Source organism: Bufo bufo, chromosome 7 (assembly GCF_905171765.1).
Source record: "Bufo bufo chromosome 7, aBufBuf1.1, whole genome shotgun sequence".
In the NCBI taxonomy this organism is placed as follows: Eukaryota; Metazoa; Chordata; class Amphibia; order Anura; family Bufonidae; genus Bufo; species Bufo bufo.
In genome coordinates this window covers 147,913,685-147,940,268 of record NC_053395.1, presented here as the reverse complement: position 1 = coordinate 147,940,268, position 26,584 = coordinate 147,913,685, and the positions used below count along the sequence as shown (strand labels likewise).

At 46.8% G+C, this 26,584-nt stretch overlaps 2 protein-coding genes across 2 annotated transcripts in view; one reads left to right on the top strand and one right to left on the bottom strand.

The window, feature by feature from the left end:
* Positions 1–5,578, bottom strand: part of CARF (calcium responsive transcription factor) — a 76,697-nt gene extending 71,119 nt beyond the window's left edge. The window contains exon 1 of the mRNA XM_040439659.1: positions 5,534–5,578. The gene's annotated coding sequence lies outside the window, so the exon portion shown is untranslated. The remainder of the gene's footprint in view (positions 1–5,533) is intronic.
* A 701-nt stretch (positions 5,579–6,279) lies between these two features.
* Positions 6,280–26,584, top strand: part of WDR12 (WD repeat domain 12) — a 32,396-nt gene continuing 12,091 nt past the window's right edge. The window contains exons 1-5 of the mRNA XM_040439663.1: positions 6,280–6,432; positions 9,093–9,187; positions 11,583–11,677; positions 17,286–17,392; positions 25,970–26,085. Coding sequence (XP_040295597.1) covers positions 6,392–6,432; positions 9,093–9,187; positions 11,583–11,677; positions 17,286–17,392; positions 25,970–26,085 — 454 coding nt within the window. The 5' untranslated portion in view covers positions 6,280–6,391. The remainder of the gene's footprint in view (positions 6,433–9,092; positions 9,188–11,582; positions 11,678–17,285; positions 17,393–25,969; positions 26,086–26,584) is intronic.

Here is a 26,584-nt window from a genome sequence, read left to right as displayed (position 1 = left end):
TAACCCTATTAATCAAAGTGCAGAGGGTGCGGCATTTGCAGAGAGAGCAGAGCCTCCAGGTGTATTGAAACACACAGATTTCATTGTGGACTGAGCTGTGGATTTCATTCATCGTATTGCTATGGATGGAATCGATGAATGGCTTTCCAAAGCTGATAGGCCCTGCTATGGATTTGAAAATTGACAGCTGAACTTTTACGCTGTGAGTGCATTCTGTATTTTTCTCACGCCCATTGCTAGGATTATTCTAGTCCACAATACGGACTAGAAGAGGACATGTTCTATAATTTGAGGAATGGCCACATTGATCAGCAAAAAATACAGTTGCTCACAGAGCTCCATAGAAATAATTGGGTCAGTGTTCTATCCCCAAAAAATGCACATAGCACACAGCCTCATAGTGCATGCAGCCTAACGATGTCAGTGACAAGACGGTCTATGTTCCACCAGGGAAGATACCTGTGAAGGGTCCGTTGCTCTGTGTGTCCTCTACTGTACAGTCCATGTGCACTGCTAGGCTGAAAAATGGATTTTCAGAGCATCTCCTACCAATGGTAAATGAACACCACTGACAGAACACTGATGCTGTTTTTATGGACCCATGGACTTCAATGGGCACGTTTGGTCCGCAACATAGACCAATGTAGTGCATGTCTCTGTGGGTTGATGGAATCAATGGATACATGGGCTGGCCATGGAGACCACAGACAGCACATGCCCATGATTTACTGACATTTGTGACAGGACTGTCAGTGGTTCATCTGTGAAGGACCCATGTTTGGTCCGTGTGTCCATTTTTTAACCCCCCGCCATGCACTGGCGGTTTATAATTGGGGCGTTTGGGTCTGTAGCCCCGGGCCTGGCATCGCTGGGGGCTCAACGCCGACCCAAATGCCCACAAACTACGGTGGGGCACGGGAGCGCATAGTTCCCTGCCCCGCCTCCGTCCGCCGATCACCGCCATAGGCTTCAGGCCTAAAGCCTATGCGGTAGCAAAATCCTGGCGCAGGCGGGCGCGATGACCTCATCGCGCCAAGCCTGTGCCCGGACGCAACACACTGATGTGTGTGCGCAGCGCACCTACACCATCTATGAGTGAGTGCCGACTGGGACACAGGTAAGTATTAGCTTTTATTTTTTTTATTTTTTGTGTGCCAACTTTGGGGGACATTACTGAAGGGACAGTGGGGGGCAAATTACTAGTGTGGGGGAAATTAATACTGTGGGGAACAATTAATACTGTGGGCGCAAATTACTACCATGGGGGGAATTAATACTGTGAGGGCAGTGTGGATAAATAAATACTGTGGGGGCAGTGTGGAGAAATTTATACTGTGGGGGCAGAGTGGAGAAATTTTTACTGTGGGGGCAGTGTGGAGAAATTTTTACTGTGGGGGCAGTGTGGAGAAATTTATACTGTGGGGGCAGTGTGGAGAAATTTTTACTGTGGGGGCAGTGTGGAGAAATTTTTACTGTGGGGGCAGTGTGGAGAAATTTATACTGTGGGGGCAGTGTGGAGAAATTACTTATTTGGGGGCAGTGTCAGGGCAAATTATCTAATGGGGGCAGTGTGGGGGTTATTACTTGATGGGGGCAGTGTGGTGGGTTATTACTTGATGGGGGCAGTTTGGGGGGCAAATTACTCAATGAAGGGCAGTGTGGGGAGCAAATTACTTAATGAATGGCAGTGTGGGGGCAAATTACTATATGGATGGCAGTGTCGGGGCAAATTACTTAATGGATGGCAGTGTCAGGGCAAATTATCTAATGGGGGCAGTGTGTGGGGTTATTACTTGATGGGGCAGTGTGGGGGCAAATTACTTTGTGGGGGAATTACTACATGGGAGGCAGCGTGGAATAAATTACTATATAGGGGTAGTATGAGGGAAATTACTATGTGGGGGTAATGTGGGGGGAAATTACTATATGGGGCAGTAAGGGGGCATTTCTATTAGGGGACATTATTTTTGGGGACACTATACAGGCATTATTACCTGGAGAACAATATAGGGTGTTGTTATTACTGGGGGCACTCTAGGGGACATTATAATTGCTGTAGACACTATGGGGACCTTTGGGGTAATTTATCAAACTGGTGTAAAGTAGAACTGGGTTAGTTACCCACAGCAACAGATTTCACCTTTTATTTTTGACAGCTCCTTTGGAAAAGGAAAGGTGGAATCTGATTAGTTGCTATGGGCACCTAAGCCAGTTCTAATTTACACTAGTTTGATATAGGACCCCAATATGAGAAATCTAACGAGTCTGTGTAACAAACTATGTAGATACGAGATGCGGCTGAAAGAATTAGTCACGGCAGTCTGGGTCTAACGGAGGAGAAGAGGAAAGATGACAGGAGATGTCACTGGATGTAAGAGTTAGGCCTCATGCACACGACCGTTGTTGTGTTCCGTGTCCGTTGTTCCGTGATTTTCTGCGGACCCATTGACATTTAATGGGTCTGTTGAAATCTCGGCTAATGCACCGTTTGTCATCCGCGTCCGTGGTTCCAGTCCGTCAAAAAAATATAACCTGTCCTATTTTTTTCACGGAAAACGGTTCGCGGACCCATTCAAGTCAATGGGACCGTGAAAAAACGCAGAGGCACACAAGATTGTCGTCCGCGTCCGTTTTTTTCCTATCATTTGCAAGGCAAACTTGACTTACATTTTTTTTCACTTTCCTTCATGTCTGATCCTCCAAAAATAAAGGAAGTCACACGGAAACAAAAACGGAAACGGATCACGGAACCCCATTTTGCGGAACGGAACACAAAAACGGTCGTGTGCATGAGGCCTTATGTGGTGCTGTATTATTCTTCAGGAGGAAGTCACTGACGACGAAACATGCGTCGAGGAGCGGCACCTTCGTCCATATTGTCACCTTACAGGTATTGATAGATCATTGATCTTATCTACCATTATGCACTAGTCACTTTACATTGCATGAGATAGATGTTGGGACACACTTGCACTTTAGTCCAGCAGAGATTACCATACCCTGCAGTTCATAAAGCCACGCATATAGTGTTTCCCTTGCATATTGAATTGCAACCCATGTATATGTATTAAATTAATCATTGGACGCTATAGACGTTGTATTAAAAACTTTGGAAACTCATACTATATGTTATTCATGGCAGTGTTTTGTACACCTTTTTAATTATCAATAAAAATATATATTTTATATGTAAGGTATTACACATACTCTTCTTTTTGTTGTTGTATTAAAATTTTAATTTGGCACCTGCAGTCCTATGTAACAGCCCAGATAACCGTGCTAACTTTCTGTGTACAGATAATGTAGTAGATGTTCCATGCAGTCCTATGTAACACCCCACATAACACAATAATTCACTGTGTTATGTGGGGTGTTACATAGGACTGCAGGTAACATCTATGAAATCTGTACTCAAGAGAGATGGTGGGGGTCTGACTCCTGGCACCCTCACCAATCAGCTGTTTGAGGAGACCGCCATGTTCCAGTGAGCGCCGCAGCCTCTGTCCATTTGATAGCACTGCGCTTGGTATTACAGCTCAGACCCAATCCCTCAGATGGGACAGAGCTGCACCTAGACCATGTGAACGATGTCATATGGCCAAGGAAGAGACTTTAGCGCTTACAAAGCACCGCAGCCTCTTCATACAGGAAAAAAACTAAAACTAAAATGGAGAGGGGGGGGGGGGGCCGAATTGGGTTGACAGCCCCGGGCCTATCATGCACTTAATCCGCCTCTGCCCCCATGTGTCATCCGTATTCCACTGGCAAGCTGAAAATTTATTTCCACAGCATCTCCTACCAATGGTCTGTGAAAAACCACTGACAGAACATGGATGCCATCTGTGTTGTGTCAGTGGTTTTCAGATTCAAAGAATTCAGTGGGCATGTCTGGTCTGCATCATGGACTTAAAAAAGTCACATCTCCAATGTTTTTCACATATATGTGAACACGGACACCACAAGGTCATGATTCACTGATGTGTAAATGAGGGCACTGACCATAATCGACCTGGGAAACACAGCCCATGTGTCAGCAGCATCTCCCGGACCAAATGTGGCTCCCCTGACCCAAAATGACTGCATCAGTGATTTATGATGAAGACAGTTCCTATCTGATCACTGGTCTAGTGTACTGTACTCACATCATCTCAGCACAGTACATTAGACCCCTGATCTGATACGAACGGACTGTATCATAGCTTAGGATGCAGTCAGTTTGGGTCAGGGGAGCAGTAGTTTGGCTAGGGCTACACGACGACAATAAGTCGCACGACACATAGGGCACAACTACACTGCAACATGTGTCGCACAACATTGATGTCGCCCGACAATTTTTATGATGGTCTACGGTGTCACACTGTGACAGTCGCAGAAAAATCCATCTTGGATTGATTTTTTGCTACTGTGGTGGCACAGTCGCAGTGCGACACCATACACTATCATTATAAAGATTGGCGCGTGACATTGGTGTGACACATGTCGTTATGTAGCCCTAGCCTTAGTTTCCCAGACAGACCACAGTCATATGAATTTGCCCTGAGGCCTCAATAGGGAAGGGTGGAATTAGAGAAATAAAGCAGCGGAAATGGCCCACAATACACATATCGGAATTCCATGCCAGGTCTTTAATTATAGGGTAAGGCATTGGTATGGGTCATGAAAAGGGTTCTGTATATTATCGGATAAGGCCTTATTCAGACATCAGCGAATCACAGGCGTGTGCTGTGAGTGTTCTTCACAGACTGCACACATACCCACCGACTTTAACGGGTGTGTTCACACATCCTTGAATTTCCATGGTTACTACACGGAAGCATGCGCTATATTTGTCCGTGTTCATGGATCCCTCAAGCCCATTATAGTCTATGGGTCCTTGAAAAAACACAGATGGCACCGGTGTTTCATGGATCGTTGCTGGGAAATACTTTTGAAATAAATTTTCAGCCGAGCCGTGTTCATAGAAGAGACATGACACACTGAGGGCAAACAGCGAACACACAGATCCTTCATGAACCAATGACCGTCGGCAAAAGATAGGTCGGCATCCAATCTGCATTTTTTTACGGATCACAAACGGACCCATGTCCTATATTTGTCCATTTTTACAGGGGTAAAAAAAAAAAAAAAAAGTCAGCACGCTGCACACGCCCAGAATCCGCAATTTGCAGACCACAGAATGGATATGGTGCTGTACATGGGGCCTAAGAATGAGCAGTGACACTGGTCTCAGGACGGTGTAACCCCCAGTGACCTCATAACCACTGTACTGCACAGCCCTACTTGTCCACAGGTACAGGTGTCAGCCTGTGCTGCTGCAGTGACTGCGGGTACTACTCAGGATTACATCAGCACCGCCATATTAGACGACTACTAAACAATAAGCTACTTAATTCAGGGCTCCGCAGCCGCCCCGGCCCTCACACCGCCCCACCGGAGCTCTACCCCACTCTGTCCCCTGCACGCAGCTCTATAAAGGGGGAGGGGTGGGACCCAGCCACCCAAGGAGAGAAAAATCAAAACGAGTCTACTCAACCTCGTCTTGGCTTTCGCAGGCACCACCATGGAGACCGGGACACTCGCGCATGCGCATCGTTACAAAAGCCTGCCACCCTTCCTCCTTCGCGGCTTCCGTAGGACAGTGGAACGCAATCCCCTCCGGGCATCATTCCGGAAGCTACATTGAGACGCAAGTCGCGTTTAGTAGCCTGAGAATTAGGGCTGTTTCACACGAGCGAGTCCATTGCGGGAATGACGCTCCGTGTGTGAGTGTGATCCTCTGCTCTGGACTTGCAGGAGCGCACGGCTTTATCATGATTTATAATGCTATGTGTCTCTGCATGGCCTTTTTTCCACAGAATCATAGTGACATAAAGCTGTCAGTATGATTCTGTAGAAATAAGGTCAAGCAGAGACACACAGCATTATAAGTCATGATAATGCCGTGCGCTCCTGCAAGTCCAGAGCAGAGGATCACACTCACACACGGAGCGTCATTCCCGCAATGGACTCGCTCGTGTGAAACAATAACTGGTGTCAAAATGATTTCTTGTTTATAAGGCTGCCAGAAGCTAAAGCCGAGCGTGTAAAACCATGAATAAAGCTACAGTAGAGATGATATATTGTTTATAGTGGTTCTTCTACGTGTATAGTATAAACACACAACACATGGGAAATTTATGAAGAGCGACACAGAGGAACTCGAAGGAAACGCAGCCTCGTACACGTGGGATGGGTGTGTGTATGTGCCCACTGTCCCTTTAACGGCAGACTCGATGAGTCGCTAGACATCGATGCGCTCGACTAGCAGGCATGCTCCGTGGAACACGTGGTTAGCGCGCAGCGATCAGGTCTGGGGAGTTGCGGCCGGCTGAGTACAGACAGAGAGGCGGCGATGGCGCAGATCCAGGCGCGCTTCTTCACCAGGAATAAGAAGTAAGTGACGATGTGGCAGCCATTATCCTGTGGACATGGCGGAGGCATATACTGCTCTTCTCCCTGTTATCAGACCAGCAATATCCCCATGATCACCACGTGTATGTGACATATCCCATGGCTTGCTGCAGACTTCAGGTTTAAGGGGGCACCCCTCTTCTCTCATGCCCAGCGATCAGCTGATTGTCCAGGCATGCATGTATTCATATCAGCCATTCAAATGACTGTTCATGTAATGTATGGCTGCCCCAGGTCTGTTGGAGAGGGAGTCATAGGGGGGGCACAGCCTAATGGGGGTCAATGGACACCATTTTACAAACTGAGGTTGCACCCTTTCATGTTCCTTCATAGTGATGTCAGATTCAGTGGGTTAGATTTGAAGGGTACATGGTGTGACCTGTCCATGGTTTGCATACGATTAGACCCTAAATCCAACTGTGGATCCTGCTGCCGGGCCTCCAGTAGACCACCTTCTTCAGAAAAGCAACCCCTTATCCAGATGAGTTTCTGTTCCACCATACATTGTGTAATGAGAATACCCCGACCTTTTCTCAGTGAAGTTTTGGGTGGTTGTCTCAGAAGTTTACTAATATCTTAAAGGGGTTGTGTGAGTGGCCTGAGGATAGGTGATCAATATCTGATCAGTAGGGGGTCTGACTCCCGGCACCCCCACCGATCAGCTGTTTGAAGAGGCCGCAGTGTGCTGGTGAGCGATACAGACTTTTCCTAGACCATGTGACATAATGTTAATTGGTCAAATGACCTAGGTACAGCGCAATTGTATTCAAGTGAATGATGCTGTGCTGCGATACCAAGCCCTGCCACTATCCAATGGACAGCGCTGTGCTTGGCTGCGGTTCTCGCCCCACAGTCTCCTCAACGAGCCAATCGGACCTCCACTGATCAGATACTGATGCCCTAACCTAAGCAGTGACGATACAGTAAGAATACTGTGGGGATCATGGTGGGCTGTGTTCTGTCAGTGTAGGAATCTTCTGACAGGTTAAAGAGGACTTGTCAGCAGGATCAACCCTATTGAACCAGGCATATTGTATGGTAGGGTGGTTCCTGCTGATGTTAGAATTGGATGTAGCATTCTCCCCCCCCCCCCCCCCCCCCCCAAAAAAAAAAAAAGTATTTTGTTTTTTATGTAAATTAGGAGGACTTCAGAGAACTCAGAGGTGTGGCCAGGTCTGGAAAGCTTGAGGTGCACTGAGGAGATAGACTCCACCCCTCGGTGCACTGAAGCCCTCATTTGCATGAAGAACAAGTCATTTGTTATCTTTGGAATGCCACGACACATTTTCATACATCTTGTATCATTTTAGTCAGCAGGGTCAATCCTACCAGGCAGTACATCTGGTTTAATGGGGCTGATCCTGCTGATGAGTGCTCTTTAAAGGGTATTCTAACTATTGTCATTTATGGGTAAATGGCAAACTCATCGTGCGATGCCAGCCACACGCGGTCTTACAATTGGCTGTCATTTGCCCTGCAGTAGATTTGGAAAAATGAGCGCATTTTGGGGGAGATTTATCAAACTGGTGTAAAGTAGAACTGGCTTAGTTGCCCATAGCAACCAATCAAATTCTACCTTTCATTTTTCTGAACAATAAAAGGTGAAATCTGATTGGTTGCTATGGGCAACTAAGGTAGTTTTGATAAATCTCCCCCTTTGTGCCGGCTTTAAATGATGATTTAGTGGTTGCACCTCTTGTGTGTTCACACGGACGTGTTCAGTCTGAGAGATTAAAGGGAACCTGTCACCAGGATTTTGTGCATAGAGCTGGGGACATGGGCTGCTAGATGGCCGCTAGCACATCCGCAATACCCAGTCCCCACAGCTCTCTGCGCTTTTATTGTGTTAAAAAACCATTTTGAGTGATATGCAAATTACCTGATATGTGTCCTGTAGCCGGAGATGAGTCAAGCGGAAAGGAGCCTAGCACCGCCCCGCGTCCTCCGAATCTCCTCCTTGCTGGCTGACGTCACAGAGCTGGAGCGCCGAAATCTCGCGATGCACGAGCTAGCGCATGCGTAGTTCGTTCCCTGTGCTGATGCCAGTACAGGGAATGAACATGATGCCGACACTGCGCATGCGCCAGCTCGCGCATCGCGAGATTTCGGCGCTCCAGCTCTGTGACGCCAGCAAGGAGGAGATTCGAAGGACGCGGGGCGGTGCTGGGCTCCTTTCCGCTGGACTCATCTCCGGATACAGGACTCATATCAGGTCATTTGCATATGGATCAAAACAGTTTTTTTTACACAATAAAAGCACACAGAGCTATGGGGACTGGGTATTGCAGATGAGCTAGCGGCCATCTAGCAACCCATGTCCCCAGCTCTATGCACAAAATCCAGGTGACAGGTTCCCTTTAAAGAGGTAGTACATAGTAAAGTATAGCTGCAGCCCTGTGGTAATACCTGCTCCTCTATACATCACGAGCAGTCACAGAGGACCGGGGGTGGGAAGCAGCTGGTCCTGAAGCCATCAGAGGCTTCCTTTACCGCTGTAAGGACTGCCCACTCCCTCGGCGGCACATTCTGGCAGACCAGCAGTGAAATGGGATGTACCCAGAATCTGTCACCTGAAATCCCCTTCTACTTGGATAAGAATTAGAAGAAAGCAAAGGTTTAGTAACTAGACATTTTTTTTCTAGGTATAAGATCGATGATGTTCCTTTTTCCATTCCGGCCTCCTCCGAAATAACAGATCTCAGTAATGTCGTCAACAAGGTGCTCGAAACCAAGAATGGTAAGTTCAAAATGGCCAATTTGACATTTTTTTCATTGCTTCTCTTACCTAAAACAATGTAATAAAATGTGATCAGAAAGTCACCCACACTCCAAAATGGTATCAATAAAAACTACAGATTGTCCCGCAAAAGATGAGCCCCCACACAGCTCAGTAGATATAACTAGGGATGAGCGAATCGACTTCGGATAAAACTTCATTCCAATACAGTATTAGAATGTATTGGCTCCGATGAGCCGAAGTTATTGCTTCCAAGTGGTACCTTGGAACCGAACCAATGTTCCGGAAATGTTTTTTTACAGACTTCGCTAAGCAATACCTTTTTGGCTCATCTGAGCCAATACATTCTAATACTGTACGGAACTCCTGCTCCGTACAGTATTAGAACGAAGTTTTATGTGAATCGACTTCGGATGTTTCATCATACTGACTCAGAGAATGAAGGGCACAGGTCAGTTTTGCCGCAAACGAAACGCCGTGGCAGCAAAACGGTGGAGAAATGTATTATTTTTTTTTTTTGGTAGGCCATATTAAATGGTGGCATTAGAAAGTACAACATTTCTCCCGCAAAAGATAAGCTATGTGAACGAAAAATAAAAAAAAGTTTTGTCTTAAGGAAAATAGGGAAGAAAAATGAAAATGCAAAAATGAAAAAACCTCCGGTAAGGGTTAAAAGGGTTTCCTGCGATTTTTTTTTTTTTTTAATGGATGACTTATCTCCAGATAGGTCATCATTATCTGATCGATTGGGGTCCAACACCTGGGACCCCCACCAATCAGCTGTTTGGGAAGGCAGCGTCGCTTCTGTGAGCGCTGCGGCCTTCTCTCTGCTTTTCCTAGGTCAGTGACGTCACGTTCATTGATCACGTGGCCTAGGAGCTGTGCTCGGTAAGCTGTGAGAAGGCAGTGGTGCTCACAGGAGCGTCAGTGCCCCCTCAAAAAGCTTATGAGCGGGGGTCCTGTGTGTCTGTCCCCCCCACTGATCAGATATTGATGACCAGAGGATAGTTCATCAGTAAAAAAAAAAAAATCTTGGAAAACCCTTTTAAAGTATAGGATACGTTTACGGATGTAGGAAGCACACGGATCATCTATGTGCTTTCAGCATCTTTGTCTGTTCCGCAGAACGATAGAATATGTCCACAAAATGCGGACCAGGGGCTCATTAATGTTAATAGGTCTGCAAAAAAAAGAGGCAGACGGCACACAAATTGCATCCGTATTTTACAGATCCGCAGTTTGCGGACCACAAAACGGACACGGTCGTGTGCCTGAGGCCTAACACGTGGGATGCTGCATACATGCTTCTCAGTGTTTGGTATTACAGACCTTCAACACCCTTAGGCCATGTTCACATGTTCAGGATTTAGGTGTGGTGACAGTCAGCTGTGAATAGCGTATTACACCCTATTGACACCATTTTCCTTCTACAATCATTATAGATGTGGTGTTCCACTCCATTTACACCCATGTGTAAATCTGCTGGACCGTCCATGGCAGACACGAGTCTCTTCTTTGGATTTCTAATTCAGATTTTCTGAAAAATTCATGTCTGATTTGCAAATCTGATGCATGTGAACATGCTCTTAGGGTAGCAGCATTTCTGCAGAAGAATTTTTACTGCAGATTTTGGTGCGGATTTCACCCCGTGCAGGTCACGCTGTCGATTTTTTATTTTTTTTTCCCCGCAGTGTGTGGATGAGATTTCTGAAAATCCCATGTACGCAAAGGCGCAGCTTATCTCCTATGGGCTCATTTAGACAGCAGTTTTCACGTCCATGTGCTGTCTGAGCGTAGATTGGACAGCTCACGGACACATTAAAGTCAGCGGACCACGCATGTCTGATTGGGAGACCATTGATCTCTGTATAGAAAAGCGCAGCAAGGACTATTTTGGTCCAATTTTCATGGTATACTTGGCCGTTCAAGTCAGTGGCTCCATGAAAATAAAATACAGTGCGGGAGACTTATCAAAACTGGTGTAAAGGAAAACTGTCCCAGTTCCCCATAGCAACCAATCAGATTCCACCTTTCATTTTTCACAGCTCATTTGGAAAATGAAAGGAGGAATCTGATTAGTTGCAATGGGCAACTAAGCTAGTTCTACTTCACACCTGTTTTGATAAATCTCCCCCTGTGTGTCATCCATGTTTCATGGGCAGATGTTTGGAGACGCTGAAAGGAAGTGAAATCAGTTCTTCCAATAGATGGAAAATGAAACCGAACACAGAGACAATACTGGTTCCACATGGATGGAAAGTCTTCCGATTTTTGCAGATGGAGCACTGACGACATTTACAGGACTTATCTGTATGAGCCCTAAATGAACAGGAAAAATAATCTGAAGTGTTTTAAACATTAATCCTTGATAATATCTATTTCTCTCCCTGTACAGAAGAACACGCTCATGTGGAGTTCGACTTCCTTGTCAAGAGCCAGTTCCTGCGGCTGCCACTTATTAGACATATGGAAGTGGAGGGCATTTCCACAGTAAGTGATCCCACATTGTTTCTTCCTCTTCTATTAATTAAAGGGTATTCTCATTCTAATAAGTGAAGGTATATCCAGCTACCGTATTTTCTCCCCCATATTCATTGGGGGACACAGAGACCATGGTATAGCTCTGTCCTCTAGGAGGCGGTGACACTAGTAAAAGCTGTTAGCTGCTCCCCTGGCAGCTATACCCGCTCCAGCCTGGAGAGAGAGCTTCAGTTTTTTCTAGTGTCAATAGGAGGCAAGACCTCCCTGCTCTGCAGGAATCTCCTGAAGATTTTTTATTTTTAGTTAATTTTTTTCCTTCTTTTTCAAATGGGAAAACAGTGGACGCCTCGCCTCCCTGTTCTCCCGGGGTCGAGTTGCGCCAGTGCTGGTCATCCGCCCTGCTGCCTACCCCACAGAAGACAAAGTGGACCAGGGCAGCCTCGCTCCCCTGCATCCCGCCAGCCAAGGGGTCACCCATCCAAGCCCCCCTTTTCCAGCGTCCTGCCACTACGGTGCCAGTAGCTGAAGGGGTGTCCCTGCTGGACCAGAGGAGGGGTGAAGATGGCGGCAGAAAAGAGAAGAGAGTTGAGTACACGGGACTAGGTGAGTATGTTTGACCCTCTGGGTTGGTCTCCCCCTCCCTCGTGATGGCGATAGTCTGCGAACAGACAGGGCTTCAGCATAGCCCAGCACCTGCAGCCATTCCAGCACCCCTGAAGCATTCCCCTCTGGCACAGGCCGTTTGTCCTCCACTCAATCATCAACCATAAAGAGTTAATAGTGTGCTGTATGCATTACTGGCGCGAATTAGGACCTGCCGTATTTCCGTATTAACATGCAGGGAGCGGAGCGCAGCTCCCGCTCCCCTGCAAGGCGACATCTACCCTTCGGGAGCGGACCCCAGGTTAACCCTCCTGGCCCTCCCTCACTCTTGGTGGTGATAGTATTCAACAATCAGGGGCATACTTATGCCCTGAAACCATTTCCAGAACCACCCTGTCTGCCTGAGGCCATCACCAGCTCCCCTCAAGCAATCAGCACCCCTCTTGTCATTCCCTTCACTCCTCTTGTTGTCCAAGAAGGGACATGGGCACATGGGGGGTTAATACGCCGTCCGGAGCGCACATGCAGAGAGGGGAGCGCAGGAGGCTTCTGGAGCGGACGCCGGTCGCGCCGCTCCGGAGGGGGTTAACTGCATACGTTCAGCCGGCAGCGCATCGGTGCTCCGGCCGCGATATTCTTTGTCCGGCCTGCACTGGCGTCCTCCCGGCCCAACCGGCGGACACACAGGGTGCAAACCCCGTCCGTTGCCGGGCGGGCGCATTCAACTGCTGCTCTGTTAATGCGCTCTCACTCAGGTCCCTCTGCGCTCTGCCGTGCGCTAATGCATAGTCCTGACCTCCTCCCCCGCTGCAGACCAGGAACATGCATCGGCGGACACGGAGCGGAGGGGGCTCTCCCCTATCTGTGATCCGCTGTTGCCAGGGCTCTTAGGGGGTTAATAACTTCCCTGACAAAAGTGGGGGGTGCGCTCTAGCACGAATCCTTCCCACCGCCCCCATCCGCAGAAGCCGCTGGGCCCCACCCCCTCCAGGACACCTTAACCCTTTCTGGCCAGCCACTGAGGGCCAGCACCAGATTATTCTGAGGATTCTATCTTAGTACAGGTGCTTCCAAGTTATATAGTTAACCCCTTCCTGCCTCTCTGCCCACTTGATGTTGGGCATCCAAGTTTTTATAAAAAATAAAATAAAAAAATATGCGCATTCATACGGGCCCCACTCAGCCTCATCACCGCAAGACCACCCTGTCTGTGGGTACCAGGCTGAGCCTGTGTCCTATAGTGGACAAAGGAGGACACCTTATAGTTCCCAATCCCCCTCCTGGGTCGTTGGTTGATATTCCTCCACCTGCGCAGATCCAGGGAGGACAGCTGAAGTATTCCCAATCCACCCTCTGGGTCGTGTGGTTGATAATTCTCCAGCGCACTCCAGTACAGGACCTCTGGATTCCCAATCCGTCCTCCAGGGGCCGTTTGGTTGATAATTCTCCAGCGCACTCCAGTACAGGATCTCTGGAGTCCCAATCCGTCCTCCGGGGCCGTTTGGTTGATAATTCACCACCAGTGCGATCCGGTGCAGAACCTCTAAAAATTCCCATTCCATCCTCCCGGGGTCGTCTGGTTGATAATCCTCCACCTGCACGATCCAATGGTGGACCTCTGGATCTTCCCAATCACACTCCCGGGTCGTTTGGTTGATAAGCACCGCCTGCGCACTACAATGGTGGATCTCCGGACTTCCCAATCTCCCTCCGGGGTCGTTTGGTTGGTTAAGCACCGCCTGCACAATCCGGTGAGTGTATCTCTAGAAGTTCCAATTCCACCCCCGGGTAGTTAGTTTGGTTGATAGCTCCCATGTGACTGCCATGGACAAGATTCTGAGAGTTAAGACTGCACACAATGGGCCAGAGCAGGATATTTTCCTCCTTGGTCACCTCCACACCCCCACCCTTCCTCCCTAGGGTCACGCTCAGTCGCACCTTCCTCTCCCCTACTGACCTCCTTACGCACATTCACAAAAATTTGCCAGGTGCATACTTATGCATCGGCGGGCGCTGCCTTGGGCCTCATGGTCTTGCAGGCGGCAGTTTTTAGTTGCCTGCAGGGGCGCTTGTTTCATGTGGTTTCCCCTCCCTGTGGACTGCTTTCGGACGTTCCATGGTCTCTGTGTCCCCCAATGAATATGGGCGAGAAAACAAGATTTTTGTATAACTTACCAGTAAAATCTTTCTCGCTCCTTATTGGGGGACACAGCACCCACCCAGTATTGTTGTTCGGCCACAGTTGTGGCTGTTGCTGGTTAGAACCTGGTTTGGTTCTCGGCATTGTTGCTGTTTCACGTTTTTTCGTTGGTTTACTTGCTTCTCACAAACTGAAGCTCTCTCTCCAGGCTGGAGGGGGTATAGCTGCCAGGGGAGGAGCTAACAGCTTTTACTAGTGTCAACGCCTCCTAGAGGACATAGCTATACCCATGGTCTCTGTGTCCCCCCCCCCCCCCCCCCCCCAATGAAGAGCGAGAAAGAGATTTTACTGGTAAGTTATACAAAAATCTCATTTTTCGCCCTATAAGACTCACTAGCCCATAAGATGGACCTAGGTTATAGAGGAGGAAAAAATATATTTTTCATTGGACCTCAGATCAGACCTCAGCTGACAGCCCCAATCAGACCCCCCAATGTTAATAAGACCTTCAATCAGACCTCAGATCAACCCCCCAGCATCATGTCTGCAGCCTGTAGCCCCCAGCCTCTGATCAAATAAGATGAAAAATTCACTTACCTCTCCTGCTCCGGACACCGCCCCTCACCTTCAGCGCTCCTCCTGGTCTTCCTGCCGCCGGGTATGCTGTGAACTGAGGCGCACAGCGTGAGGTCACAGAGCGCCCTCACGCTGTGCACAGCCGAGGACCAGGAAGCGATGAGTATAGAGCCTTCACCGCTTCCTGATCCTCCGGTACTAATGAGCACTTCCATAGTGGAAGCGCTCATTCGTATTCACCACATAAGACGCAGGGATATTTTCCCCCTGTTTTGGGGGGGGGAAATGCGGTATATGCCATCAGCTTATGATTACTTGGGATCCAATAATTACCTATCCTCAAGATAGGTCATCAATATCAATCAGTGGAGGTCTGAGTTATACCAGATATGTGCCCCCCTACACAGGCAGGATGATGGGGTGCGGTGCGGGGGGATTATAGCGGTGCGGTGGGATCACTCGGGTCCTTGAACAGTTGTATTATTTGACTATAATTTACAGGGATGTTTTTTATACATTTATTACACCCCAGAATATTTCAGGGGGTCACTAAAGTGGGGTACATGCTTCTAGTGGTCCGGCGCAATACTCTGCCCCCATTGTACCGACACCCCCTCTGCTGCAGCCAGCCCATCTCCAGTAATTTCACTGGCCAGGAGGCCCGGAGAGAAGTCCTCTGTCATCTGCGGAGCCCTGACCACAAGACGCATCTCTGTTGCCAGAGAGCCGTGTACACACATCCATCCAGAGGGCAGCATCACTGCAGCGGGGAATCTGCGGGGACATGGAGCCCAGGAGCCGTCAGGGAGCAGAGGCTGCCACCAGCAGCAGGATACAGGAAGCTCCCGGCGGACCCCTGCCACGCCCTGGCCCTGTCACTCCCCCCTACCCAGACCTGTAGTATGGAGCGTGGGCAGGGAGTAGGAATAATGAAGCAGAGAGCCGACAGCCGGCTCTCTATTTCATCATTAGAATAGAGGCAGCTGTCTCTGCTTCTTACAGCAGTAGGGACAGGTGCCAGAAAGCGGGACATACCTCCCCCCATACTGGGACAGCCCCTGACATCCGGGACTGTCCTGACGGATCCGGGACAGTTGGGAGGTATGCAATACTTTTTTAAAGGGGTTATCTCCCTTCAGTAAATTACATGCATCATTAAAAAAAAAAAATTAATACAATGCACTTACTAATGTATTGTGATTTTCCATATTGTGTTTTTTTTTTTTTCCCATCACATTGTTTACTCTATGGTTTTGACTACCCTGCAATCCATCAGTGGTGATCGTGCTTGCATACTATAGGAAAAAGTGCTGGCCTCTCTGGTGGGAGCACACATAGGCTGGTGCCTTTTCCTATAGTGTGCAACCACGGCCACCGTTGCTGGATTGCAGGGTGGTCATAACCATGGAAACGAGCAGTTTATATTGTGATGGAAAAATGAATCCAGACAACAAAGGAAGCAATATGGACAAATCGAAATACATTACTAAGTGCCTTGTATTAACTTCCTCTGCATGATAAATGCCACTTACTGAAGTGACACAATCCCTTTAAAGAGGACCTTTCATTGGTCCAAACATTGTGAACTAAGTATCATGACCTATACAGCGGCGCCCAGGGATCTCACTGCACTTACTATTATCCCTGTGCTCCGTTCTCCCGTTATGTCCTCCGGTATGTTCGGGGACTTGGTTATAGTAGCCGGAGTCTTGGGGAACTTGGTTATAGTAGGCGGAGTCTGCCCTTGTTCTCCTGGGCGTCTCCTTCTCCTAGGCTGTAGCGTTGGCCAATTGCAGCGCAGAGCTCACAGCCTGGGAGAAAAAAACTCCCAGGCTGTGAACTCTGCGCTGCGATTGGCCAGCGCTACAGCCTAGGAGAAGGAGACGCCCAGGGGAACAAGGGCAGACTCCGCCTACTATAACCAAGTCCCTGAACATACCGGAGGACATAACGGGAGAACGGAGCACAGGGATAATAGTAAGTGCAGTGAGATCCCTGGGCACCGCTGTATATGTCATGATACTTTGTTCACAATGTTTGAACCGATGAAAGGTCCTCTTTAATTCTTTGGAATGATGACATCAAACTGTGGTATCACATAAAGTCACAACACTGCAAGGAACAATTTGTTGGCTAAAGGCTTAGAGCATCATTCTGCTGTAGATGTTGGGTTGGGGATTGCTTCCCAATCTGCTGTGAAAATCCCTATAATAAAAATGTTACTTGTGACACAACCCACAGCTGTGGATGAATGAAATCTCCAGCCACTTGACTCGTCTTCCCAATTCTTATTTATAGGAAGAAGTGGTTGAAATTGAATATGTTGAAAAGATCACCGCTCCCCAGCCTGAAGAATGCATGCTACATGATGATTGGGTCAGCTCCATAGCAGGAAGTGAAGAATGGTATGTCACACTGTATTTTGGGTTATACTGTGTGCTAATCGGTGAAATGTGATATTTAACCACCTCAGGACCGCCGTACGCAGGATTGCGTCTTTGCGGCGGTCCTGTTGTTCTGGGTGGACGCGCCGGTGCGTCCTCTCGCGAGACGCGATATTTCCTGTGAATGCGCGCACACAGGCGCGCGCGTTCACAGGATCGGAAGGTAAGCGAGTGGATCTCCAGCCTGCCAGCGGCGATCGTTCGCTGGCAGGCTGGAGATGTGATTTTTTTAACCCCTAACAGGTATATTAGACGCTGTTTTGATAACAGCGTCTAATATACCTGCTACCTGGTCCTCTGGTGGTCCCCTTTGTTTGGATCGACCACCAGAGGACACAGGCAGCTCAGTAATATGTTGCACCAAGCACCACTACACTACACCCCCCCCCCCCCCCCCGTCACTTATTAACCCCTTATTAGCCCTTGATCACCCCTGATCACCCCATATAGACTCCCTGATCACCCCCCTGTCATTGATTACCCCCCTGTCATTGATCACCCCCCTGTAAAGCTCCATTCAGATGTCCGCATGATTTTTACGGATCCACTGATAGACTGATCGGATCCGTAAAAATCATACGGACGTCTGAATGCAGCCTTACAGGGGAGTGATAAATGACGGAGGTGATCACCCCATATAGACTCCCTGATCACCCCCCTGTCATTGATCACCCCCCTGTAAAGCTCCATTCAGATGTCCGCATGATTTTTACGGATAGACTGATCGGATCCGTAAAAATCATACGGACGTCTGAATGCAGCCTTACAGGGGAGTGATCAATGACTGTGGTGATCACCCCATATAGACTCCCTGATCACCCCCCTGTCATTGATCACCCCCCTGTCATTGATCACCCCCCTGTAAAGCTCCATTCAGATGTCCGCATGATTTTTACGGATCCACTGATAGACTGATCGGATCCGTAAAAATCATACGGACGTCTGAATGGAGCCTTACAGGGGAGTGATCAATGACTGTGGTGATCACCCCATATAGACTCCCTGATCACCCCCCTGTCATTGATTACCCCTCTGTCATTAATCACCCCCCTGTAAAGCTCCATTCAGATGTCCGCATGATTTTTACGGATCCACTGATAGACTGATCGGATCCGTAAAAATCATACGGACGTCTGAATGCAGCCTTACAGGGGAGTGATCAATGACTGTGGTGATCACCCCATATAGACTCCCTGATCACCCCCCTGTCATTGATTACCCCTCTGTCATTGATCACCCCCCTGTAAAGCTCCATTCAGATGTCCGCATGATTTTTACGGATCCACTGATAGACTGATCGGATCCGTAAAAATCATACGGACGTCTGAATGCAGCCTTACAGGGGAGTGATCAATGACTGTGGTGATCACCCCATATAGACTCCCTGATCACCCCCCTGTCATTGATTACCCCTCTGTCATTGATCACCCCCCTGTAAAGCTCCATTCAGATGTCCGCATGATTTTTACGGATCCACTGATAGACTGATCGGATCCGTAAAAATCATACGGACGTCTGAATGCAGCCTTACAGGGGGGTGATCAATGACAGTTGGGTGATCACCCCATATAGACTCCCTGATCACCCCCCTGTCATTGATCCCCCCCCCTGTCATTGATCACCCCCCTGTCATTGATCCCCCCCCCCCCCCCCTCTGTAAGGCTGCATTCAGTCTTTTTTTTGGCCCAAGTTAGCGGAATTTTTTTTTTTTTCTTACAAAGTCACATATTCCACTAACTTGTGACAAAAAATAAAATCTCACATGAACTCACCATACCCCTCACGGAATCCAAATGCGTAAAATTTTTTGGACATTTATATTCCAGACTTCTTCTCACGCTTTAGGGCCCCTAGAATGCCAGGGCAGTATAAATACCCCACATGTGACCCCATTTCGGAAAGAAGACACCCCCAGGTATTCCGTGAGGGGCATATTGAGTCCATGAAAGATTGAAATTTTTGTCCCAAGTTAGCGGAACGGGAGACTTTGTGAGAAAAAAATAAAAAATATCAATTTCCGCTAACTTGTGCCAAAAAAAAAAAAATTCTATGAACTCGCCATGCCCCTCATTGAATACCTTGGGGTGTCTTCTTTCCAAAATGGGGTCACATGTGGGGTATTTATACTGCCCTGGCATTCTAGGGGCCCCAAAGCGTGAGAAGAAGTCTGGTATCCAAATGTCTAAAAATGCCCTCCTAAAAGGAATTTGGGCCCCTTTGCGCATCTAGGCTGCAAAAAAGTGTCACACATCTGGTATCGCCGTACTCAGGAGAAGTTGGGGAATGTGTTTTGGGGTGTCATTTTACATATACCCATGCTGGGTGAGAGAAATATCTTCGTCAAATGCCAACTTTGTATAAAAAAATGGAAAAAGTTGTCTTTTGCCAAGATATTTCTCTCACCCAGCATGGGTATATGTAAAAAGACACCCCAAAACACATTCCCCAACGTCTCCTGAATACGGCGATACCAGATGTGTGACACTTTTTTGCAGCCTAGGTGGGCAAAGGGGCCCACATTCCAAAGAGCACCTTTAGGATTTCACAGGTCATTTACCTACTTGCCACACATTAGGGCCCCTGGAAAATGCCAGGGCAGTATAACTACCCCACAAGTGACCCCATTTTGGAAAGAAGACACCCCAAGGTATTCCGTGAGGGGCATGGCGAGTTACTAGAATTTTTTATTTTTTGTCACAAGTTAGTGGAAAATGATTTTTTTTTTTTTTTTTTTTTTTTTTCATACAAAGTCTCATATTCCACTAACTTGTGACAAAAAATAAAAACTTCCATGAACTCACTATGCCCATCAGCGAATACCCTGGGGTCTCTTCTTTCCAAAATGGGGTCACTTGTGGGGTAGTTATACTGCCCTGGCATTCTAGGGGCCCAAATGTGTGGTAAGGAGTTTGAAATCAAATTCTGTAAAAAATGACGAGTGAAATCCGAAAGGTGCTCTTTGGAATATGGGCCCCTTTGCCCACCTAGGCTGCAAAAAAGTGTCACACATCTGGTATCTCCGTACTCAGGAGAAGGTGGAGAATGTGTTTTGGGGTGTCATTTTACATATACCCATGCTGGGTGAGAGAAATATCTTGGCAAAAGACAACTTTTCCCATTTTTTTTTATACAAAGTTGGCATTTGACCAAGATATTTATCTCACCCAGCATGGGTATATGTAAAAAGACACCCCAAAACACATTCCCCAACGTCTCCTGAATACGGCGATACCAGATGTGTGACACTTTTTTGCAGCCTAGGTGGGCAAAGGGGCCCACATTCCAAAGAGCACCTTTCGGATTTCACTCGTCATTTTTTACAGAATTTGATTTCAAACTCCTTACCACACATTTGGGCCCCTAGAATGCCAGGGCAGTATAACTACCCCACAAGTGACCCCATTTTGGAAAGAAGAGACCCCAAGGTATTTCGTGATGGGCATAGTGAGTTCATGGAAGTTTTTATTTTTTGTCACAAGTTAGTGGAATATGAGACTTTGTAAGAAAAAAAAAAAAAAAGAAAGAAAACATCATTTTCCGCTAACTTGTGACAAAAAATAAAAAGTTCTATGAACTCACTATGCCCATCAGCGAATACCTTAGGGTGTCTACTCCGAAATGGGGTCATTTGTGGGGTGTTTGTACTGTCTGGCCATTGTAGAACCTCAGGAAACATGACAGGTGCTCAGAAAGTCAGAGCTGCTTCAAAAAGCGGAAATTCACATTTTTGTACCATAGTTTGTAAACGCTATAACTTTTACCCAAACCATTTTTTTTTTACCCAAACATTTTTTTTTAATCAAAGACATGTAGAACAATAAATTTAGAGCAAAATTTATATATGGATGTCGTTTTTTTTGCAAAATTTTACAACTGAAAGTGAAAAATGTCATTTTTTTGCAAAAAAATCGTTAAATTTCGATTAATAACAAAAAAAGTAAAAATGTCAGCAGCAATGAAATACCACCAAATGAAAGCTCTATTAGTGAGAAGAAAAGGAGGTAAAATTCATTTGGGTGGTAAGTTGCATGACCGAGCAATAAACGGTGAAAGTAGTGTAGGTCAGAAGTGTAAAAAGTGGCCTGGTCTTTCAGGGTGTTTAAGCACTGGGGGCTGAGGTGGTTAAAGGGGTTTTAGGCCTCAAAACGGGGTTCCGTTGGTCCGTGATCCGTGACCGTTTTTTCGTCCGTTGGTCTACCTTGATTTCTGGAGGATCCACGGACATGAAAAAAAAAAGTCGTTTTGGTGTCCGCCTGGCCGTGCGGAGCCAAACGGATCCGTCCTGAATTACAATGCAAGTCAATGGGGACGGATCCGTTTGACGTTGACACAATATGGTGCAATTTCAAACGGATCCAGAGTTTTCTCCAATCCGATGGTATATTTTAACTTGAAGTGTCCCCATCACCATGGGAACGCCTCTATGTTAGAATATACCATCGGATTTGAGTTACATCGTGAAACTCAGATCCGACAGTATATTCTAACACAGAGGCGTTCCCATAGTGATGGGGACGCTTCTAGTTAGAATATGCTACTAACTGTGTACATGACTGCCCCCTGCTGCCTGGCAGCACCCGATCTTTTACAGGGGGCTGTGATCAGTACAATGAACCCTTCAGGTGCCGCACCTGAAGGGGTTAATTGTGCGTAAAGTAGAAATACCGGCTCACTATTTCTGCGGTTGAAATGTATCCGCGTGCTCAGTGCCTTGGTTTTTCAACCTCCTTGGACAGGTACAGAGAAATAATGGGAAGATTCAGACTCCAGCACTCACTTTTTTGAAGTGTCAAATTCTCCGTCTTTATTTAGCAATTGTGCACAGACAATACAGGACTCAAATTCTCTCTGGTGTAGGCTGTTGACGCGTTTCGAAAGGTTCTTATTCGTAACAGTGGTGTGCGTCTGGTGTTCTCGGGTATAAGTAAGAGCTCAAATGTGTGTAATTAGCGCTGTAGTCACTCCCACCTTGGCTATGCAGAGGGTGGGGAGAGGGAATAGCATGGGGCAATTAGGATTCCTCCCCTTTGCGCAACACATGTCTCTAATAGTTATCACCTGGAGCATCAGATTCATTCCATTCGAATATCTAACATACAGAGATTTACATAATGTTACTTTAAAAACAAGCTTGTTTCAATACATACAAATTATCTCTTCTAACATAATAAAAATTATGTAACATGCAGATAAAATAATAGAAATAAAAAAAGGGCAATGCGGAAAAACTCTGCTAACTAGTCTGCTGCGTTAAATAGGTATCCATTCACATTATAGTTGCGTTACTTCTCAGTTTGGTTTTTCAGAGAATGCTACTGAATATTTTAATAGAAGATATACATAATTGTTCGACATACATGCCACAAAAAGAAAAGAAAAAAGCAACATTTAATAAAAGTGCATAATTTCCCTTCTCATATTTATTCCTTTTGGATATCTTGTTTCCAGTTTGAATATCCAAAAGGCCTCTCTCAGATTGACTTGGTGTTTTATATCTCCTCCTCTGATAGAGGTTTTAACCTGTTCTATGGCATATGTTTTGAAATACTTGAGGCAGCGGTTGTTTTTTTCAATAAAATGTCTTGCCACATTTGATATGTTAGTATAAGAGGGATTATCTATATAGTTTAGGTGTTCTAAAATTCTGTTTTTGAATTTTCTTATAGTGCACCCTATATACATTTTGTCACATTGTTCACACCAGATCACATAAACTACTGCTTTTGTGTTGCAGTTGATGTAAGACTTGATATTATAAGTCTGTGTTGGAAAAGGTTTTTTGTGTTTTGTACATAATTACAAGTGCGGCATCGCTGACTACCGCGGCGTGTGAACCCCTTGTATGTCAACCATGTGTCTGTTTGTGGACAAATTTCCCGTACAAACATGGACGGGGACAAAGAGTTTCCTATTGTTTAAGGTCTTTTTGATACTATCCTACAGCCCTCTTTTAGTACCGTATTGAGTATGTTATCTTCATATTTTGAATTATATTATATTGGCGGCTGTACGGAAGTACCAAAGTAGGTTGTGTTATTTTGTTCTTATTATCTTCCCTTGGCTCTTCCTTTGTACTTCTGGATTCAATATTATTATTATTTTTTCTGACAACATGTTTGGAATGTTTGTATATCATTTTATTTTTGGGGTTATTTTTATTATTTTTAAACAGCAGAAACTCCCTAGGTTTGTTTTTTGCTATTTGGAAGCCTCTTAAGATCATCCATTCAGGATATTTTCTTTCCAAAAGGCGCTGCCATATTACGTGACATTCCCTTTTGAAAGCTTCTGTTGTATTACAGTTTCTCCTGGCCCGTATAAATTCTCCCACTGGGATGGATTTGATAGTATGATAACAGTGATGACTGTCTGCCCGTAAAATTGTATTCCCTGCAATCTCTTTTCTGTATGTTTCTGTTTGAATAATTTTATTTGGAATACCTATGAGTTTTAGGTCCAGAAAATTCATCATACTAGAATCCTCACTGTATGTGAATTTGAGATTGTAGGTATTATTTTGTAAATACTGTATGAACTTATGTACGGCAGGCACATCGCCACTCCGATGGTATATTTTAACTTGAAGCGTCCCCATCACCATGGGAACGCCTCTGTTAGAATATACCATCGGATTTGAGTTACATCGTGAAACTCAGATCCGACAGTATATTCTAAAACAGAGGCGTTCCCATAGTGATGGGGACGCTTCTAGTTAGAATATACTACTAACTGTGTACATGACTGCCCCCTGCTGCCTGGCAGCACCCGATCTTTTACAGGGGGCTGTGATCAGCACAATTATCCCCCCCCCCCCCTCCCCTGTATTGTATTATCATTGGTGGCCAGTGTGCGCCCCCCGCTCCCCCTCTATTGTATTAATATCATTGGTGGCCAGTGTGCGGCCTCTTCCCCCCCCCCCCCGATCATTGGTGGCAGCGGAGATTCCGATCGGAGTCCCAGCTTAATCGCTCTGGGGCTCCGATCGGTAACCATGGCAACCAGGACGCTACTGCAGGCCTGCTTGCCATGGTTACTTAGCAATATTACAATATTTGAAGCATCATACTTTCCTGCTGGCTGCTGCGCTGTCTGTGTCTGGCCGGGAGCTCCTCCTACTGGTAAGTGACAGATCATTAAGCAATGCGCCGCACAGACCTGTCACTTACCAGTAGGAGGAGCTCCCGGCCAGACACAGACAGCGCAGCAGCCAGCAGGTAAGTATGATGCTTCTAATATTGTAATATTGCTAAGTAACCATGGCAACCAGGCCTGCAGTAGCGTCCTGGTTGCCATGGTTACCGATCGGAGCCCCAGAGCGATTAAACTGGGACTCTGATCGGAATCTCCGCTGCCACCAATGATCGGGGGAAGGGGAGGCCGCACACTGGCCACCAATGATATCAATACAATAGGGGGGGGGGGGCCCGCACACTGGCCACCAATGATATTACAATGGGGGGGGGGGCCGCACACTGGCCACCAATGATATTACAATAGCGGGGGGGGGGCCACCAATTATATTCAAACTGGGGAGGGAGGGGGGTCTGCCCCCTGCTGCCTGGCAGCCCCTGATCTCTTATAGGGGGCCATGATATGCACATTTAACCCCTCAGGTGCGGCACCTGAAGGGTTAATTGTGCTGATCACAGCCCCCTGTAAAAGATCGGGTGCTGCCAGGCAGCAGGGGGCAGTCATGTACACAGTTCGTAGTATATTCTAACTAGAAGCGTCCCCATCACTATGGGAACGCCTCTGTGTTAGAATATACTGTCGGATATGAGTTTTCACGAAGTGAAAACTCATTTCTGAAAAAGCTTTTATGCAGACGGATCTTCGGATCCGTCTGTATGAAAGTAACCTACGGCCGCGGATGCCAATCTTGTGTGCATCCGTGTTCTTTCACGGACCCATTGACTTGAATGGGTCCGTGAACCGTTGTCCATCAAAAAAATAGGACAGGTCATATTTTTTTGACGGACAGGAAACACGGATCACGGATGCAGCTGCAAAACAGTGCATTTTCCGATTTTTCCACAGACCCATTGAAAGTCAATGGGTCCGCGAAAAAAAACGGCACAACGGCCACAGATGCACACAACGGTCGTGTGCATGAGGCCTTATACTGAGGACCTATCCACAGGATAGATCATCAGTATCTGATTGGTGTGGGTCCGAAGCCTGAGACCGATCAGCTGTTTGAGAAGGCCACAGTGCATGGTTGAGTGGCCTCCTCACAGCTTACCGAGCACAGAGTCGTCCATTGGTATCACAGCTCGGCCCCATTCTATTGATCGGGACTGAGCTGCACCTAAGCCATGTGACCAATGAACGTGACATCACTGGCCTAGGCAAAGCAGCGAGAAGGCCACGGCGCTCACCAGAGCACTATGGTCTGCTCAGACAGCTGGCCAGCCGGGGTCCCAGTTGTTGGACCCCTTCTGATCAGATATAGAAGACCTATCCTGAGTATAGGACATCAGTATAAAACAGTCAGAAAACCCCTTTAACGTGCATCTTTTTTTCTCATTTTGTGCCAAGGATTTTAACTGGTTCTTATGATAAGACATGTCGGATCTGGTCAGTGGAAGGGAAGCCACTAATGACCATTGCAGGCCATACTGAAGTTGTTAAAGATGTTGCTTGGGTGAAGAAAGGTAACTTTTCTATTTCCAGTTATAAAATTTTATTGCGCAATTCCTTACAGGAGTCTTTTAATATTACATATATAAATCTAGGTTTTTGGTTCCTGTCCTCCCATAAACACTTGAGGAGGAGAGAGGCGAGTCTTATGCTCCAGGAGGATTAGGGGGTGTTGAAATCTGACATGTGTACACTCCAGAGACTCCTGTAAACTTGAGATCATTGGTGGAATCAGACATCATTAGTCTGGGGTCTGCAAAATACAGATAAAGTCCTTGTGCATTCCGCACTTGGGCCGGAAGACAATAATTAGACATGTTCTATAATTTGCAGCTCGGACAGCACACAGATAACATCCATGTGCTCTCCACGTGTTTTGCAGCCCCATAGAAATAAATGCAATTTAGATCGGACAGAAAAAATGGTTGTGTGAATGCCCCCTAATGTTCATGGGTAGTTACACAGGCATTTTCTTTCAGATTTGAAGGGGACTGGCTATTTTCCCATCCTTTG